The sequence below is a fragment of the Pteropus alecto genome, unplaced genomic scaffold, assembly GCF_000325575.1.
Source record: "Pteropus alecto unplaced genomic scaffold, ASM32557v1 scaffold43, whole genome shotgun sequence".
NCBI classification, from domain to species: Eukaryota; Metazoa; Chordata; class Mammalia; order Chiroptera; family Pteropodidae; genus Pteropus; species Pteropus alecto.
In genome coordinates, this window is record NW_006435764.1 from 4,851,733 (window position 1) to 4,869,217 (window position 17,485).

At 55.7% G+C, this 17,485-nt stretch overlaps 2 protein-coding genes across 2 annotated transcripts in view; one reads left to right on the forward strand and one right to left on the reverse strand.

The window, feature by feature from the left end:
• Positions 1 to 3,014: 3,014 nt before the first annotated feature.
• On the forward strand, positions 3,015 to 7,949 carry CTSF (cathepsin F). The gene is made up of 14 exons (XM_015588621.2): positions 3,015 to 3,329; positions 3,533 to 3,628; positions 3,909 to 3,993; positions 4,083 to 4,144; positions 4,273 to 4,348; positions 4,913 to 5,026; positions 5,138 to 5,283; positions 5,372 to 5,468; positions 5,539 to 5,619; positions 6,359 to 6,478; positions 6,560 to 6,624; positions 6,720 to 6,810; positions 7,248 to 7,306; positions 7,389 to 7,949. Exons 1-14 carry the CDS (start codon positions 3,120 to 3,122, stop codon positions 7,461 to 7,463), a joined length of 1,377 nt encoding a protein of 458 aa, XP_015444107.1. The 5' UTR covers positions 3,015 to 3,119; the 3' UTR covers positions 7,464 to 7,949.
• Positions 7,950 to 8,088: 139 nt separating this feature from the next.
• The window catches only part of ACTN3 (actinin alpha 3), a 13,140-nt gene continuing 3,743 nt past the window's right edge, over positions 8,089 to 17,485 (reverse strand). Inside the window, exons 2-21 of the mRNA XM_006911050.3 lie at positions 17,248 to 17,362; positions 16,952 to 17,071; positions 16,525 to 16,611; positions 16,357 to 16,444; positions 15,796 to 15,874; positions 15,629 to 15,710; positions 14,827 to 14,912; positions 14,440 to 14,532; positions 13,723 to 13,953; positions 13,452 to 13,599; positions 12,047 to 12,197; positions 11,364 to 11,472; positions 11,123 to 11,263; positions 10,678 to 10,860; positions 10,114 to 10,248; positions 9,858 to 10,037; positions 9,288 to 9,434; positions 9,133 to 9,198; positions 8,451 to 8,609; positions 8,089 to 8,377 (exon numbers count right to left, since the gene is read on the reverse strand). Coding sequence (XP_006911112.1) covers positions 8,219 to 8,377; positions 8,451 to 8,609; positions 9,133 to 9,198; positions 9,288 to 9,434; positions 9,858 to 10,037; positions 10,114 to 10,248; positions 10,678 to 10,860; positions 11,123 to 11,263; positions 11,364 to 11,472; positions 12,047 to 12,197; positions 13,452 to 13,599; positions 13,723 to 13,953; positions 14,440 to 14,532; positions 14,827 to 14,912; positions 15,629 to 15,710; positions 15,796 to 15,874; positions 16,357 to 16,444; positions 16,525 to 16,611; positions 16,952 to 17,071; positions 17,248 to 17,362 — 2,559 coding nt within the window. The 3' untranslated portion in view covers positions 8,089 to 8,218. The remainder of the gene's footprint in view (positions 8,378 to 8,450; positions 8,610 to 9,132; positions 9,199 to 9,287; positions 9,435 to 9,857; positions 10,038 to 10,113; positions 10,249 to 10,677; positions 10,861 to 11,122; positions 11,264 to 11,363; positions 11,473 to 12,046; positions 12,198 to 13,451; positions 13,600 to 13,722; positions 13,954 to 14,439; positions 14,533 to 14,826; positions 14,913 to 15,628; positions 15,711 to 15,795; positions 15,875 to 16,356; positions 16,445 to 16,524; positions 16,612 to 16,951; positions 17,072 to 17,247; positions 17,363 to 17,485) is intronic.

Here is a 17,485-nt window from a genome sequence, read left to right on the forward strand (position 1 = left end):
GAAGCTGAGGTTCGGAGAGGTGAAAAGATGTGTCCCAGGTCACATAGTAGTAGATGGTGGTCGAGTTAGGATTAAAACCCAAGTCAGTCTACCCATGGATCTCAATTGTATCAGACCCAACACACCATTTTAACAACAAATATTTCATAAGGCCTTCTTCACATCCCTAGCATCTAGATTGTGCCTGACGCATAGCATGCACTCAGTTGATATTTGTCGAATGAAATTAAATTCACAGATAATATCTTCCTACCTACCCGTATAATTTTTAAAATCAAGGAAAAATAAAATGGAAGTAATTTATGCTAAAGAAATCTCCATTTCCCATTGTACATGCTTGGTTGGGATCACACTAGAAGACACAATGAAGTGATCATTATCAATTGGAACTGCTCCAGATATAGACTGATACAAATATGTTGCCTTCAGAGATATGATCTTCTGAAATGGTAAATATATTGCCTTTGTAAGGACCTGAACTCATGCAAGAAGAATTCTTCCCTCGATTTTCACTTTAGTAGCATTCCTGGAAAATACAGTGTATGCCAAAACTGTATGCATAATGTTATGTATTTATATATATAACAGAGTTAGAATTTTTGGCACAGATCATCATAAACAGGTTTTTCCACTTCCATATATGACCCGTGGGACATTAGAGAGTTGTGCAGGACACAGAACAATTCTTGGTAATGTGGGACTGTCCTAAATATTGAAGGATAACTAGCATCTCTGGCCCTTGTCTGCTAAGGACCAGAAGGGCCCCATCAATGTGATAACCAAAAATGTCCCTATGAATTTACAAATCTAAATGTCCAGGGACAGTAGATCCTCTTTTGGGACCTCCCACATATGTTAACGCCCAGCTGCCTAAGCTTTGCTCTGTTGGCCTCCTCTTTCCGGGCCCTTCCCAAAAACCTGGGCTTTTATATCCTCACTTCTTATCTCTCCCTTGAGGAATCTGTCTGCAACTGGTTTTTTTTGTTTTTGTTTTGCTAGAAGGTAAGAACCGATGTGATAAAATGAGGTAGATTCCTCTTCCTGTTTCCATAAAAAGGTACAGAATGGAAAAGCAACTTGCTCATAACCATACAGCCAATTCGAAGTGGCAGAACCAGAATTAGAACCCAGGTAAATCGGTCTGATTCTAAAGCCTGTGATTTTGCCCTCTTTTCTAATCCCTCCTCACTGTCTCTGATCTCCCAGTCCCAGAAAAAGACTTATTTTATCTTGGGTAATGAAGTTTGAAAACTGAAGTTATCTCACTGTTTCCCACAAAGGCCATTGTGAGGCTGACGTGGCTCTCCAGAAATGCTGATCTAGGAAAAGTCTGCTGTCTCTGCTGGAGTCTTAGAAATCCCTTTTTAAAATTCATTCAGCTTCAGACCTTTCAGGAGATGAACCGTGTGAGCATGGGTATGTGGCCTTCCACAGACACGGGTAGGGGTCCCGGGTCAGTGATGGTGGGCATTTCTGAGCTTCTTCTGCCAGGACTGTGAGAGCCATAGTCGCAGGTTTCATCCTTCTAGAAAGTGAAGCTATGCGTCAAACAACAGTTAGGTGACACGATGCCCACTCCAGGGCATGCCAAAGGAGTGATTAATTCATTCAACAAACAGTTATTAAGCAGGTATTAAGTCTGTCAGGCACTGAGGAAACAGCAGTGAGTAGAACAACAAGGTCTCTGCCCTAACAAACTCCTGGCCTAGTGAGAGACGCCCATGGTGAACAGGAAATTGCAGTACAGTGCAAGAGGAAGTTCATGGAGCTAGGCATCCAGGAGTACAGAGGAAGCAGCATGGAGCCTGGCCAGGGCAGTGGAGGCAGGTCAGGGGTGACTTGCTGAGGAAGTGACCTTAAAACTGAGAGCTAAAAGCCATCTGGCTGAGGGAAGAGCAGTGTGAAGGTTCTGAGTTGTACAAGAGCTTGAATTTCTGAGGAGATGCAAATAGCGTGGAGCATCAGTCAGATGCACAGCATGGTATGAGGACCAGGGCTAGACTGGATCTCGAGGGGCCTTAGGAGCCACCTTACGGACCTGGGCTGTCTCTTATAAGAGAGACAAGGGAGCCCCAAGGTGTTTAAACCAAGGAGGGCACAAGCAGAGAGAGATTAGCATAGTGGGAATCCCTCAGGCCCTCCACTCTCAGACTTCAGCTAGGAACTTTGAGCTGGCCCTAGCACTAATTTCCGAGCAGCTGGAAAGTCACTTTTCCTTTCTAGACTTCTGCTGTAGAAAGTCAGGTTTGGACTAGATGATCTTTAATACCGGTTCTTCACATTCTCTAAGCCCAAACTAACCCTCCACCCACTTCTGTGATTTCCCCAATTCCCTTAAACTCTTTCCTGTTTCCTCTCCCCCACTGGAAAATTACTTTTTCTCTCCACTAGACTGAGCTCCAGTAGACAGCACTATGTCTAAACAACTGTCCACGCTTCCTCTCACTGGGCCCTTATAACCGAATGCTTGCATGGTTGCGTTTGACCCTCAAACGGCCTGAGGCACTACCAATCCCGCGAACGTTATCTTCCATTTTGCTGATGAGAAGTGGGGCCTCAAAGAGAAACTGAGCTGTGAACCCAGGCTCTGAGGCCAACTCCCTGGGTTCAAGCCCTGCTCTATCACTTACCAGATGTTTGGTAAGCCAATTACTCTCTCTAAGCCTCTCGTTCCTCCACTATTAAATTGAGATCACATCAACTTCACAGGATTGCTACGACGATTAATGTGTAACATGTAATAAGCATGAAATAAATGTTAGTATTTTTATTCTCAGGCCAGCGTCCTTTCCCTTCCACAAACATCAGCTCCAAGGCCTAAGAGGATTATTCCAAGGCTGGGGCTCGGGCCACGTGCTCCCAGACACGCCTTGCGCAAGCCTGAGCAGGTCCCCGCGTGGCTACCCGACCCCCCCAAGCCGGTGAAGCGGGCGCGCCCACGTGCCTCGCGTAAACATGCGAGTGCGCAGGCGCCCTCGGCCGCCGCCCATTGGTCGGTTCCCCGGTGCTTAGAAGCAGGGGAGGGACGCAGGCCCCTCTGGCCGCGGGCGGCTGCGCCCGGTCGGTTAGTCAGCTGGTCTGCCAGTCCTTGTGACTCGGCCGCCGGCTTCACCCTCGCCATGGCACCCTGGCTGCCCCTGCTGTCGTTGCTGGGGCTGCTCCCGGGCGCTGCCCCCGCCCTGCCCCGCCGAGCCGCGGGCGCTCAGGCCTGGGAGGCCGAGTCGTCGGAGCTGCTGGCGCCTGCCCGCTTCGCCTTGGAGATGTACAACCGCGGCCGGGCTGCTGGGACACGGGCCGCGCTGGGGGCCGTGCGCGGTCGCGTCCGCCGGGTGAGGACGCACTGGGTCCGGGGCGCGGGGCCCTAGTGCGAGGGATGGGCACTTTGGCCTCGAGTTGGGATGGGGACGCTGGACGGCTGGCACGAACCTCTGTTGATTGGGAAGGGGGAGGAGGCGCAGTGGGGCTGTGCGGCCACTGAAGAACTGGCTGCGGAGGGAGTGGCTGTGCGCGCCTCACCCTCCCCTCCATCTAGGAGGGCCGCGGGTCGCTATATTCCCTTCAAGCGACGCTAGAGGAGGCTTGCAACGACCCCACGGTGTGCCAGCTCCCTGTGTCTAAGAAAACTCTGGTGAGTAGTGGGGCTCCCTCAATTATCTGATCGCAGGCTGAGTCTGGAAGCAGTTGGGAAGATGGGTCAAGCCAGAAGGAAGGGATCTAAGGCAACAGCTACCCAGGTCACTTCTCAGGCCCTGAGGGCCAAAGACCATGCTATATAAAAGGGAGAGTGTCCAGGTGCTGGCTGTGCCTCACTCGCCACTGTAGGGGTGACTGCCTTGGGGAGGTCCTATCCGAGAGCCTCCAGCTCCATCTAGCCAAGGACAGGGACTGGTTTCCTCCTTTACCTCCAGCTCTGCAGTTTCCAAGTCCTGGAAGAGCTAGGAAAACACACGCTGCTGAGGCGGGACTGTCGCCCTGTGGATACCAAGATTACAGGTGCTGGGATGGCCCACAGATGCTGCAGTAGTCTGGATCAAATTTCATTCAGGGTTCAGCCTTGATTTCTTTGTTCCAATCCTATCCAGATGAAAAAAGCGGGAATTTCCGTTCCTTCTCTCCACTGTTCAACAAGGACACCCTGCCCGAGGTGAGAAGCCCAGCTCTATCTCGGGAGCTGGCTGCTGCCTCATTTCCCCTCTCTTCCCCTCACCCTGACCTGGGGCTCCCTGGTCAGCTCCAGAAGGACTCCTTGTAAGGACTCCTCTGCCTTTGCAGGACTTTGTTATGCAGGTAGCTTCAATCTTCAAAGAATTTGTCATCACCTATAACCGGACATATGAGACAAAGGAGGGTGAGGACCCAGCCTGGGCTGTACCTGTCCTGATCAGATCAGGGCCTTCCCCCTACTTGGCACCGTGGTGTTGGGGAGGAGAAGGACAGAAGAGACAGTGCATCCTTTCAAGGATGCCTTAATCACCAAGTTCTCGCCCAACCTGCCAGGACCGGGCAGCCATCTCAGGGAGCTGGCCCCTACTCCCATCTGTTTTCCTGGTCAGGAACTATGGGCCTCCATCATGGGATGGGGCAAAGGCCAAATTTTCTCTGCTGGAGGCCCCCTGGCATGGCAGCCTTTCCTCATGACCTCCTGTCTGGAGATTCCCTTTGGAGTTCATTTGGTTCTGCCTTCACAATGAGAAGTCATCACCCCAGTTTGGCCCTAAAAGTTGATCACACCTCCCACTCTTTTCACTTGCAGGTTTGGCCCCCCCACCCCTACCTGCCCCAGGGTTCTGGCCTTAAGAGCTTCCAGAGCCCACCTATTCCCCAGGGAAACTTCTGCCCATTAGCCCCACGCACTCCTCCTTTTATGATCTGCCTGGGGTCCCAGCCCCTTCTCTTCTGCTCTGATCCTCAGAAGCCCAGTGGCGCATGTCTGTCTTTATCAATAACATGATGCGAGCACAGAAGATCCAGGCCCTGGACCGTGGTACAGCTCGGTATGGGGTCACCAAGTTCAGTGACCTCACAGGTAGGGATTGTGGCTAGAGCCCTCAGGGAGGCTGGGAGAGACAGGGCCTGCTCCCAAGGCCCCTGGTCAGGACTGGCTTAGAATCCCCACCCCCCCCATCTCTGCCCACAGAGGAGGAGTTCCGCACCATCTACCTGAATCCCCTCCTGAAAGAGTTGCGGAGCAAGAGGATGCCCCTGGCCATGTCCGTTAGCGGCCCCGCTCCACCTGAGTGGGACTGGAGGAATAAGGGGGCTGTCACCAAAGTCAAGGACCAGGTTAGACCCCTCAGAAGTGAGGGCGGGACGTGAGGATTGCCCTGGGGCTGGGAAGGGATCCAGTCCTCACGCTGCCCGTCTCTTGTAGGGCATGTGTGGCTCCTGCTGGGCCTTCTCAGTTACAGGCAACGTGGAGGGCCAGTGGTTCCTGAAACGGGGGGATCTGCTCTCCCTCTCTGAGCAGGGTAAGCATCTCCCTCTATTTGCCTGTCCCCAGCCCAGTGGGCTCCTCAAAACTGGCCTTCTGTCTCCTAGAGCTCGTGGACTGTGACAAACTGGACAAGGCCTGCCTGGGCGGCTTGCCCTCCAATGCCTACTCGGCCATAAAGACTCTGGGTATGCATTAAGGGGGTCAGGATGGACGGTGGGAGCCACTTCTTCCTCCACAAGAAGTCACTTTGTGTGGGAGTCACGTGTACTGTGTCCGGGTCTTCCCGCTGGCTCTTCTGGCTGAAGACCTTGGGCAGGGCAGCTCTTTCAGAGCCTCAGTTGCCTCATCTGTGAAAGGGGCCTACCTCGTAGGGTTGTCTCGAGTATCAAGAGAGGAAATATGAGGAAATATGTTCCTGGAGCGTAGCAGGAGGTCTTGGTTTTGTGCTGCTTTCTTGTCTGTATTTCTAGAATGCTGCTAAAACAGGTAGCCACACACTCACCCTTGAGGGGAGGCGTTGACGTAAACTGGCAGTTCAGTTAAGCAGTGTCAGAAGGATAAAGGGCTGAGGGACTGAGGCGGCTATACAGAGACTGGTCTGGGAGACTGGCAGGGGGCAGAGGCAGACTGTGAACAGACTCTCAGAGCAGGACAAGCAAGCCAAGGTCAAGAAGCTGGGACAGTGAGGAGTCAGGAGTTGGGAGCTGACTTCTATCTCTGCCACTTTTCTCACTGGTTATTCTCTCAGCCCCCCGAGCCTCATGTGTGTCATCTCTAGAATGAGGCTCTTCTGCAGATGGGATGGCCAATGGCCTGGGATGGATAAGGGGCTTAGCACAGCCTTTGGCTGGGAGGAGACAAGTGTATGGTAAACAGGAGTCCACCTTTTCTCTGTACCCCCATCTACCCCCCACCGTTACCCAGGAGGGCTGGAGACAGAGGACGACTACGGCTACAATGGCCACTTGCAGACCTGCAACTTCTCTGCAGAGAAGGCCAAGGTCTACATTAATGACTCAGTGGAGCTCAGCCAGAATGAGCAAAGTGAGTGAGGGATAGGGGTGAGGACAGGCCAGGTGGGGCTGGGGCCTGGGTGCCCCTGACACTGGCCCTTCCCCGTCTCAGAGCTGGCGGCCTGGCTGGCCAAGAACGGTCCCATCTCCATCGCCATCAATGCCTTTGGCATGCAGGTAAAACCTCAGCCCCGCTGCCCCTGCTCCATTTCTTGCCTACTCCTCTCCCTCTTCTTGGAGTTGGCCCCCTACTGCTTGTTCTCCCCCACCAGTTCTACCGCCATGGGATCTCCCACCCACTGCGGCCCCTCTGCAGCCCTTGGCTCATTGACCATGCCGTGCTACTCGTGGGCTATGGCAACCGTGAGTTCCGCTGACCCCCTCTATGCCCATCCACTCCAGGTCACAGGCAGAGGTCGGGCCACACAGCATTGCAGGACCTCAAGGGGGTGAAATCTGGGGAAAGCCTGGGAACCCTGTCCTTACCCCTGCCTCTGGCTGTGGGCCAGGCAGGATCATCCACCTGCTCTGTGAAGGGAACACAGGCAGTGGGAAGCTGAACTGTGTGGACGAATAACCTGCTAGAGGTCAGGGGGCGGGGAGGGGCGGCTGCCCTTCCCATACCTTAGAGCCATACCAGGTCTCCAGGAGGGTGGTGGGTGGGCCCGTCCTTTTTCTGCCTTTTTCCTAATACCTGTCACACAGTAGGCCCAGAGGAGATACTTGAAGAGTGCAAAGCGCTTGGGGCCCTGACCAGAGAACTGGGGCCCTGACTGCCTGCACTCCGCACTGCTCTCCAGGTTCTGACATTCCCTTCTGGGCCATCAAGAACAGCTGGGGCACTGACTGGGGTGAGGAGGTGAGTCTTGCCTGCTCAGCTTCTGGCCCTCCGGCCCCATCCTGCCCTGGTGCCCTCACGACTTCCCTCCCCTCTCTCCCAGGGATACTACTACTTGCATCGTGGGTCCGGGGCCTGTGGCGTGAACATCATGGCCAGCTCAGCAGTGGTGAATTGAGGAGCACCAGCTTGGACCTGGTGCTGACTAGAGCAGCCCCTTCCCCAGCCTGAGCCGCGTGTCCAGGCCCTTGTCCAGGAGGCGCAGCTGGCTGAGGGATGGACACCGGGTACCTCAGGGTGAGCGAAGGGCACTGGCCTAGGGGCACAGCCTCTACCCTCCTCCACCCCACTCCCACTCTGAAGTTCCCAACTGCACCTTTGTTGAATTGTGGTAGCTAGGATGATCTTGGGGTGAAGGATGACGTCTTGGCAGCTGAAGCTCGGGCAAGAACCTTGGGCTTGGGTAAGGAGTAGGTGGGAAGCAAATATTTTTGCCTTAAATCCAGCTGTCTTCACAAGCCCCAGTTTCCTGCCCTGGCTTTCCTTTGTGCGATGCTATAAATTCTGGTCCTCCTGGATTTGGGGACAGTGTTTCCTTACGTGTCTAGACGAACTGTTGTAACCACCCTTTTCTAATAGCAATAAAGAGGTATCCTGAGCTCCAGTGTGGTGTGAATACTCTGTCTGTGAGGGCAAGGAGGGGTGCTGAGGAACCCTGGAGGGTCAAGGCCAGGCAGCTGGTCCTGCCCAGGAGCCTGCGGGCCCAGTTCCTGCTTCAAGAACCAAAGGAAATGGAGAGAGGCTCACGGAAGGATCTTTATTCAGGAACAGTTGGCTGGTCCTTCTCGGCGGCCCTTGCTCTGAGGGATGGATGGGATCAGCCAGAGGGAACACCCTCTCTCCAACTTGCATGGAGAACCTCAGGTGTTGAGGTCAGAGGTCACTCTCCCCATAGAGGGCACTGGAGAAGGCCACGTAGTCCAGGGCTCCAGCTGGAGCCCCAGACCCCTTGTAGGGCGTCATTCGGTGGATGCAGTATTCGGCCTGCTCAGCCGGGAGCTCCCGCCGCAGCTCCTCGGCGGTGATGTAGTTCTGAGGGAGAAAAGGTGTGAGGTCGTGTGCCCCCTGCCCCAGCCCTCCAGCCCGCTCCATGCCAAGGACTCACTTTGTCTCCCGCCAAGATCTTGAAGGAGGCCACAACTTGTTCAGCCGTATCAGTCTCGGCTGTCTCTCGGGTCATGAAGTCGATGAAGGCCTGGAAGGTCACGACGCCAGTTGCGTTGGGGTCCACCATGGTCATGATTCGAGCAAACTCCACTTCCCCCTGCAGGGATAGAGGCCAGATACCATGTCCGTGGGTGCTAAAGCCAGGAGAGCTCCTGATGTCCCCTTCTGGGGATTGTCCGGCCTCGGCTTGATAACCTCAGCGACAAAGCGCCACCTTTCTCCATAGACCGTCAGCTGCAGCCTTAGCTCTGACTCAGGAAGTCCTCTCTAGCAGGCTGCAGTCTGCTTCCTGCCTGTGGCAATGCCCCGTTTCCCATTGGTGCTGGTCTTTTTTTCTGGGGCTCTCAGTCGTGCTGTTTCTCTGAGGTAAAATGTTGTAAGCTCAGGCTTTGGAGTCACACAGAACTAGGTCTAAATTCCAGCTGTGTGTCCTTGAACAAGTTAATCTACCTCTCTCAGCCTGTGATAGCCCGCGTGAAATGGGATAATTCCGCCCAGCCCCAATGGGTGCAATGAAGAGGAAATGAGATCATGGATGTGAAGGTGGGAGGCACACAGTAGGTGATCCATACACAGAAGAGGGCACTGATGGGACTCTGGGGACGGGGGGAGGGGCTCACCAGGTCATAGCCCATGGAGATGAGACAAGCGCGGAAGTCGTCAGGCTCCATCATCCCATTCCGCTTCTGTAGTGAGTGAGTGACTGTCAGGCTTGGTCCTCAAACCCCATCAGCCCCCAAAGCCCACCATCCCACAAGACCAGGCCCCTGCTGACCCGGTCAAAGTGGTTGAAGGATGCCCGGAACTCGTTGAGCTGCTCTTGGCTTAGGCCCTTAGCGTCTCGGGTCAGTACCTGGTTTTCCACCTCATTGATGGTGCGGGCGATGGAGGTGAGCAGCTGCTCCCAGCCCACGCGGACGTGCTGGGAGAGCAGGAGACAGGCCAAGTCAGTGGGTGGTCAGGGCCCGGCCACGAGCTCTAGCCCTTCCCCAGTCCGCTGTGAGACCCTGGGCAAGTCTTCCCCTCTCTGGGCCTCGGTGCCTATTTGGAGTTTCTTCTGAGCGACCTCCAGTGGCCCTTCCTACCTTAAAGTTTGATGATTTATTATGTGTTATGTATTGGTCAACCAGCCATGGCCAGTCCTGGCCTGGCTTTAGACTGCTATATGACTCTGGGAAAGGGCACTTTCTCTTGCTGAGTCTCAGTATCCCCAGGGGTACATTGGGGGACCTGGCCAAGCCGAACTGGGGACCTTCCTGGGACAGATGTGCTATGTCTGGCTGTGGCCACCCCAGGCTTCCCCAGCCAGCGCTGCCTCCGCTCTTCTCAGCAGGTGTGATCCCACCTCCATGCTGTAGACGGTGTGCTTGTTGTCAAACACCAGGCTCTCCTGCAGCAGCTGGTGGTCGCCCTCCAGCCGGTCAATGTTGTTCTTGTAGTTGATGATGTTCTGCTCCTGCTGCCGCAGCCCAGCCATCTGCTCCTCCAGAGAGCCAGTCATCCCTGCTGCCAGGCGCCCCACCTCCTGCAGTGGGATCCGGGCAAAATGAACACTCCCAGCTCCCAGGGGTCCAGTCCCAGCCCCACCATCCAAGCCTCACCTCCATCTTCCCCTGGATCCAGGGCCCGATGACATTGGCCTGAGCTGCAAACTGTCGCCGGAGCCTCTCGTTCACCTGCTGCCGTGCCAGCTCCTCCTGCAGCATCTGGTCACGTCTGGGCACCAGCTTTCGGACCTGGGAAGGAGGGTGGTTATGCCAGGGACAGCTCTGGGGACCAGGAGATGGCTTTGAAGGGAAATGGACTCTAGCCCCTCCAACAGCTCCTGCTGCTCTAAGCAGGCTCTTGGTCAGGTCACTCAATGTCTCTAGGCTTGTTTCCTCATCTGTAAATGGGGGGACAACGTCATTTATAACTAACTCGTGTTGTTTTGTAAAGGATGCCCACACACCAGATTTCGTTTTACTTTACATCAGGCCTGACAGGAAAATATTGCTGCTATATCTTCTTTACAGATGAGGCCGACAGGCAAGGTGACTTTGTCCAATGCCACATGGAGCCTGTAGCAGACCCCAGGTTCTTATCTTGGGACACCTGAGGTTTCAGGGTGGTTAGAGTGCTCAAGAGCAGGTGGGAGGCAGGGAGAGGCCCCGGGTGGCACTGACCGTGTCCCACTTGGTGTTGATGTCCTGCGCACTGAGGCTGATGTAGGGGTTGGTGGAGCTGGGCCGCAGCCCATATGTTTGGCAGATCTTCTGGATCTCACCCTGGATGCCCAGGATAGCGCCCCGCTCCCGGTCAGCCTCAGGCAACGTTGCCTTGAACTGCTCATGCGCTGTCAGTAGGCTCTGTGGGCAACAGGCAGGAAGCATCAGCTAGCACCCACCACTTCCCACAGGTGATAGAAAGGGCAGCAGTGTATTCCAGGTCATCCAGCAGGTCCAGGGTAGGCTGGCTTCAGGACCCAGTCCTGTCTCCCAGCCCAGCACTCAAGAACTGGGGTTTTCCTCTCATCTCCATTCCCCAAGAGCCCAAAGGAGTGGCTGATGGGATCTTAGGCCAGCTTCCCCGCCATCCCATGCAGGCCCTGCCCCAAAGCCCCACGCCCACCTGGGTCTCCTCCATGGAGTGCACCAGCCACACGTCCTGCAAGTCCTCTACGGCGCCGTCCAACCAGTTGTTGAAGGGTGCTGCCCGCCGTGCAAACTCCAGCTGCAGCTGGTCGATGGTCTCCAGAAGCTTCTCCATCCGCTAGGGAACGCAGGAATGATGGTCAAGTCAGCATCCTGCCCAACGGGCTGCCTCACCTGCCTCCTTGTCCAGCCCACAGCTCCCTGGCACAGAACCTCACCTCAAGCGCATCCCTCCTCTTCTGGGTCAGCGTGCCCAAGTTGTCCCACTGGTCGCAGATGGCCTGGCAGCGGCTGTTCACTGAGGCTGCCTCGTGGTAATCCAGCTCACTGGGAACAAGAAGAAGGGGTGACTGTGGGGTCAGACGCCAGCCCAGATTTACTCCTGACCCGCAACCTCGGTAGTGGTGAAGGTATAATGCAGCCAGGAAAAGTGGGGGTGAAGCAGGGCTTCCCTGAGGTGGGGTCCCAGGGCAGTCCTGGGGGAAGAGGGGCGCCCTATGGTCTCAGATCCAGCCCCTCAAGGAGCTTGAACGGAGGGGTGGGGCCTGGGGCTTCAGGGGCGGGGTTATGCGAAAAGAGGCGGGTTTACTGGAGGACGTGACGAGGACAAGGCTGATGGAGAGGATTCAGGGTAGCAGACCTGGGCCCCAAGCTGAAGGGAACAGGCAGGCCACGGAGATGGGGCAAGCGAGTGCCAGTGGGGAAAAGTGTGGGCAGCAGAGCAGGGTCCGGGCATGGGGACAGGGATACGGGAGGAGGGGCAGAGCAAGTGGTAATGGGGAAGGACAAGGGCACCAAGGCAGAGTTACCGAACAGGGGAGAACGAAGGGTCTGAGGGCAATGAGGATCAGGGCGGGGCCGTGTAGCGAGGGGTGTGGTCGCCAGGGCGGGCCACGCCTACTTGAGCTCCTGGGCCAGCGCGGCAATGTGCTCCACGCGGTCCTGGTGTGCCGCTAGGTCGCTCTCAAAGGCTTCGTGGCGCCGCAGCAATGCCCGCACCTCCTGTAGCGAGGCCGACTCATAGTCGCGCTGGTTCAGCATCTCTTCCTTCCCTGCTCGAGAGAGGCCCAGCTCAAGTCACCCATTGGCGGCCGCGACAGGAGCACAGCGTTGAACAGGGCTGTGTGACCGCGGAGATTCTTCATCTGTGAGCACATCAGCCTAGCCTACCCTAAGGGTTTGCTCCGAGGCACCGGTCTGGTAAAGTTAAATGAAGCTCCTGTTCTAGGGCACGACCCATAAATGACGTCAGCGTCCCCTGACCCTGCGTGGTGCGGGGCGGCTCTTGGTACACTTTGGCATTATTTGATCCAGAATTACCTCCTCAAAACTCTGAGCCTGATGAGCCCCTGACAGGGTTTCCTTTGCCTGGCACTTGGTAGACCCTCTATGAATATTTGTTGGATGAATGAATAATGAATGTAAAAGTGCTTTAAGAATGACAATTCCCATAATTATGAAAATAAAAACGAAATCATAATAACTGCACCTGCAACCATTGAGTGAGTGCCTCTGTATTTTGCAGAGAAGGTAACTGAGATTTAGAGGTTCAGAGATCACAGGGTCACGTAAGTGGCCTTAAAGGAATTCTTATTATATCAAACCATTGTTATTTGTTATGCCAGGGGTCCCCAATCCCTGGGCTGCAGACCAATACCAGTCTGTGGCCTGTTAGGGACCAGGTCACATAGTAAGGAGATGAGTGCAGGCAAAGCTTCATCTATATTTGCAGCCGCTCCCCAGCGCTAGCATCACCGCCTCAGCTCCGCCTCAGATCATCAGGCGTTAGATTCTCATAGGATCCCTGGTCCTTGGTGCCCCAAAAGGCTGGGGACCGCTGTTATGCCCGTGATCCATTGTTAGCGTTTGTTCATTATTTTTAGGCAGGAGTCATTCATTTGTAAGGCTAAAATCTCTGACAGAAAGCAGAATGAATATGTTCATACAGAGAAATATATTTCAATATCTGACTCATGCAGTCTTTTGGCATCAATATACTTTGAGTATAACGTAAGTGATGTTAGGGTGGGGGACTCTCCTTTGGTGACATGCTACACGTACAAATAAAATGCTAAATGACAAATATAACAGAGCAGACCTACAGAAGGCTACAGCCAGGAGGGAGTTATGGGCCCAAAGAGGGGCAGTGATTTGGTGGCACAGCAAGTCAAGTTGGGACTAGCAAACAGATCTCTAGCTTCCTGGCAGAACACCTACCCTGACCTGCGCATTTTGTCAGTAGTCAGTAGTCCCCCTCTACCAGCCTCCACCCCAGAGCAGAATCAAGCCCCATGGGGTGTACCTACCTCCGGTCCAGGCTTCATGAAAGGAAGCCTTCTGCTGGAACTTCTCAGCCAGGTGCTGGAGCCGCTGCAGGCGCCGGATCTCCGAGAGCAGCCAGTCCTCATAGCCTTTTTCTGCTTGCTCCAGCCCTCGCCATGCATTGGCGATGTCCTGTGGGGCAGGCAGAGGTGCCCTCCATCACGGTTCACCCATTGTACAGAAGGGGACACAGAGCTAAGGTCACCCAGAAGATGTTGGCAGAGCCACGGTCACCCCATCCCGGGCCTGGCTCACCGAGACCAGCTTGCCCTCAGAGGGCATGAAGGCGGGCCGGTGGCTCAGCCGCAACTTGGTCTGCAACGTGTTGAAGTTGATCTCCAGCTGGCACTTCTCCTGCACGCGGGGCGGCTTGTGCAGGCGCCGGTAGTCCCGGAAGTCCTCCAGCTTGCGCTGCATGGCGCTCATGCTGTGCTCGCCCACACGGTTCTCCAGCCATGGGATGGTGCGGCGGATCCATTCTAGCAGCTGCCAGAGCCAGGCAGGAGCAGAGCAGAGAGCTCTCAGCCTGCCTGCTCACCTCACCCACCCCTCTCCACCCACACCCAGGCTGTGGCCAAAAGGCCCGGCCTCAAGCCAGATCGGGAGTCTGCAGAACAGAAATGGGAGGTTCCCATTAGTCAGGGAAGAAGCAGGATGGTTAACTACTCAGTCCAGAGACCTGTATAGGTGGGCACAGGGCAAAGGCCGTGAGACTGCCTTAATATGAGCGAATGGATAAATGAATGAGTGAGCGAATGAATGATGTGAACGACCAGGAGCTTGGTTAGCAGAGGGGGGCATGAGATGGGTGAAGATGGCAGGAGGAGGCTGCAGGAGGCCAAGGCTACTCTGAGGAGAGGGAGACTCTGCCGGCCCGGATCTGGGGTTATCGGGGTTGGGAGGAGCAGTAGGGCCGGGCTGGGAGGGCACAGGTTGGGGATGGGGAGAGGCCCTCTCCGGCCCCAGGCTCACTTCACTGGCAAGTTTCTCATACTCCTCCATCAGTTTCTCATTCTCCTGATTCACGGCCAGCACCTTGCAAATCCTGTTGGCGGCTGTCTCCGCCTGTGGTGGGGGTGGCAAAGGAGCTGTCATTAGAACAAGCTGCTACAGACACCCCGACCTAGCCTCCCTCTGTGAAGCCCATGAAACCTGGGCCTGTGAAAATAGGAGAAAGAATGAGGGGAGCACATATTTTAGGGTGAGGGGGGAGCTTCCAGGCCAGAGGCCTCTGCTTCTGAGCTCCCCAAGGACCAAGCGTGTGCAGCTGGGACAGTGGCACCTCTACCCATGGTGGGCCTGACACCTCCAAATGTGGGGATGTTGCCAAGGTTGGGCCCCTGGGCCCACACCTCTCACCTGCTCAGCCCCGGCGAAGGCATGGTAGAAACAGGAAACGTAGGTCATGATGGCCTTCTCATCGGGCTTTGGGGTATTCACGACATCTGGGGGATGGCAGCAGGGTGTTTATTGGCCAAAGCCAGAGTTGGGGAAGGGGCTCATGTCCCCACCCAGGCAGAGGCCTCCCTCGGAATGTGAGGGGTGGAGACATTTGTCATGGCCGCCAGCTGCCAGCTACCTCAAACCCAGCATCTTCCTTCTCCCTAAAGCCCTCTCCGATCACCCCAGGGCCCAGCAGCCTCCCCGTCTGTGGGGCGAGGAAAGCGTGAAGGAGTGAGTGAGTGAGCAGACACTGTGGCACCACTCCACACTGCCCGGTGTCTCTGGCCATCCCATAACTGTCTATGGGTCTGTCTTTTTCCCAAGTTCTCATCCATCAGTGCCCACACATTCAGGGTGCCAGGCACAGCAGAACATGTTTGGTGCTCAGAAAATGTTTACTGCTTCAACTGACTAAAGACTTGCTGGGCACATGGACTAGAGGCAGGATCTTCGCAGAGGAGCTCCCAAGTCCTGAGGCACCAACATGCTCCCAGGTGACCAGATAATGGATATGAGGCCGAGGGTGGAGCCATTACGTAAGGGGAGAGACAGGAACACAGGCTACAGGGCTCCTGGGGAAGTGGCCCTGTGGCAGGAAGGATCCTGACCAGGGATGGGGGTGGGCAGAGCCTTCTAGAAGGAGGGGAGAGCAGGCGCAAAGGTGTGGAGGTCAGACATGAGATAGTGGAGGCCTCACCCAGGCTAGGCTTACTCTCACCTTCGGCATCCAACATCTTAGGGATATCCAGGTATTTCTCCGCCACTTCGAAGGCAGTGTTCAGGTTGCCGATGGGGTCATCCTAGATGGGTATGAGCAGGGAGAGGTGAAAGGTCAGCTGAGAGCAGAGGTTTCGGGGCATTGTGGCTGGGGTGGCGGAGGCCTACCTTGCGCAGTTTGGCATAGTCGATGAGGTCGGGGCGGTGTCGGTGGATGAGAGCACAGAGGGCCAGGCCATCCTTCCAGCTGGACAGAGAGAACCCGGGTGTCAGGCCCTGGTTCACCCTGAGGCCTTGTCCTACCCTGGCCTCGGGAGCGACCCCCAGCTGGGCAGCCTCGTCCGTAAAATGGAGTGAAGTCCAGACTCCTTAGCTTGGCATTTGAGGCCCTTCCTTACCAGACCTGGACCAGCTCCTCCAAGCCCTCATCACAACTCCTTCCCTAAGCTTAGGTCCCACCAATGTCTAGATGTTTTGGGCCTCTGGGTCTTTTCCCACAAGGTCTCCCCCAGCTAGAATGCCCTTCCAGGGAAGTCCCCAGTGCTCCCTCCTCCAGGAAGTCTCCCTCACCCTCCCAGAGTCAATTCAACGTTGACCGAGTCCTATTTTCAGACACTGTTCCAGGAACTTGGCTGTGACCTCTCCTCCCCTGGGGCTTGTGCCTGGGGCCAGCTCGGTGCCTCAGGGCCTGGCAGAGGCCGGTGGGCATGTGATGACCGACCGACAGACCTGGTGTGGAAGTTCTGCACGTTGACGTTGCGGTATGGCGCTGTCTTCCGCTGGCACCACAGGAGCAAGCCTTCCTTGGCCGAGGTTTCTTGGTGGGGACGGGGAGTGTTAGCTGGGGAAGGGTCCAGGCCAGCCCTCTGACCCCGCCTGCTTCCCCTGCCCACTCACCCTCCACAGAGATGTCCTGGATGGCGAAGCGCAGGATGATGGTCCAGATCATGCCCAGGGTCATCTTCAGGTTCCCGTCCACGATCTCTGCAGGGCGGGGGCAGGGCGGGTCCCACCTGGTGTCCAAGGTTCCTGCTACCTGCCTCAGCGACTACCCCTGCTCTGCCCTCTGGCCCTTGTCCCTCATCCCAGGGCTAGCACCTAGTAGGTACTTGATGATTTTACTTAAAAGCAACTCACTGAACACCTACTAGGTGACAGTCCCGTGCCAGCTCTTTGGGTACGTTTTCTCCTTACAGCCCCTCTGGTGGGGCATGGACGGTTACGCCCATTGTTCAGATGAAAAAACTGAAGCTCACGGAGGTGACTTGCTGATGTCAGGAACACCCCCCACCCCGGCTCAGGCCTCCTCCTGCTGCTCCCTCACCTTCAGCCCCGATGGACACCAGCTTAACCCCCTTGCTGGCGATGAAGTCCAGGGCCTTGTTGACGTTGGCGATTTTATGGAAGCGCATCTTGCCTTTGTCTGGCCTGGGCAGCCTCTCTCCTAGGTGTAAGAGGAGAGGTCAAGAGTCAGAGGTCATGAGAGGAAGCTGGAGACATTATTCTCAAACCCACCCCCCCACCAGCACCAAGTCCCCTTAGCACTCTGCTATTTATTGCCCCAGCTCTCTGGATGGCACCAGCTCCTGGGGGCTCTGTACACGGACTTGTACCCCTCACCTGAAATGACCTCCAAGAGCAGCATGAGTTTGAGGCCGTTGCGAAAATCCTCCTCGATGTTCTCTATCTGGGTGCCAGCCTTGCGCAGGTGTGAGTTGCACCAGGCGGTGAAGGTCTGGGGACAGAGAACAGTGTTCAGACCCTAGTGCTGAGGACAGTGCGTGGGCTCCTCGGTCGGGTAGATCTCAGAGCCCAAGGCCCTGGATTCAGGTCCCAGCTGTGAGTCGGCCTCTTTCCC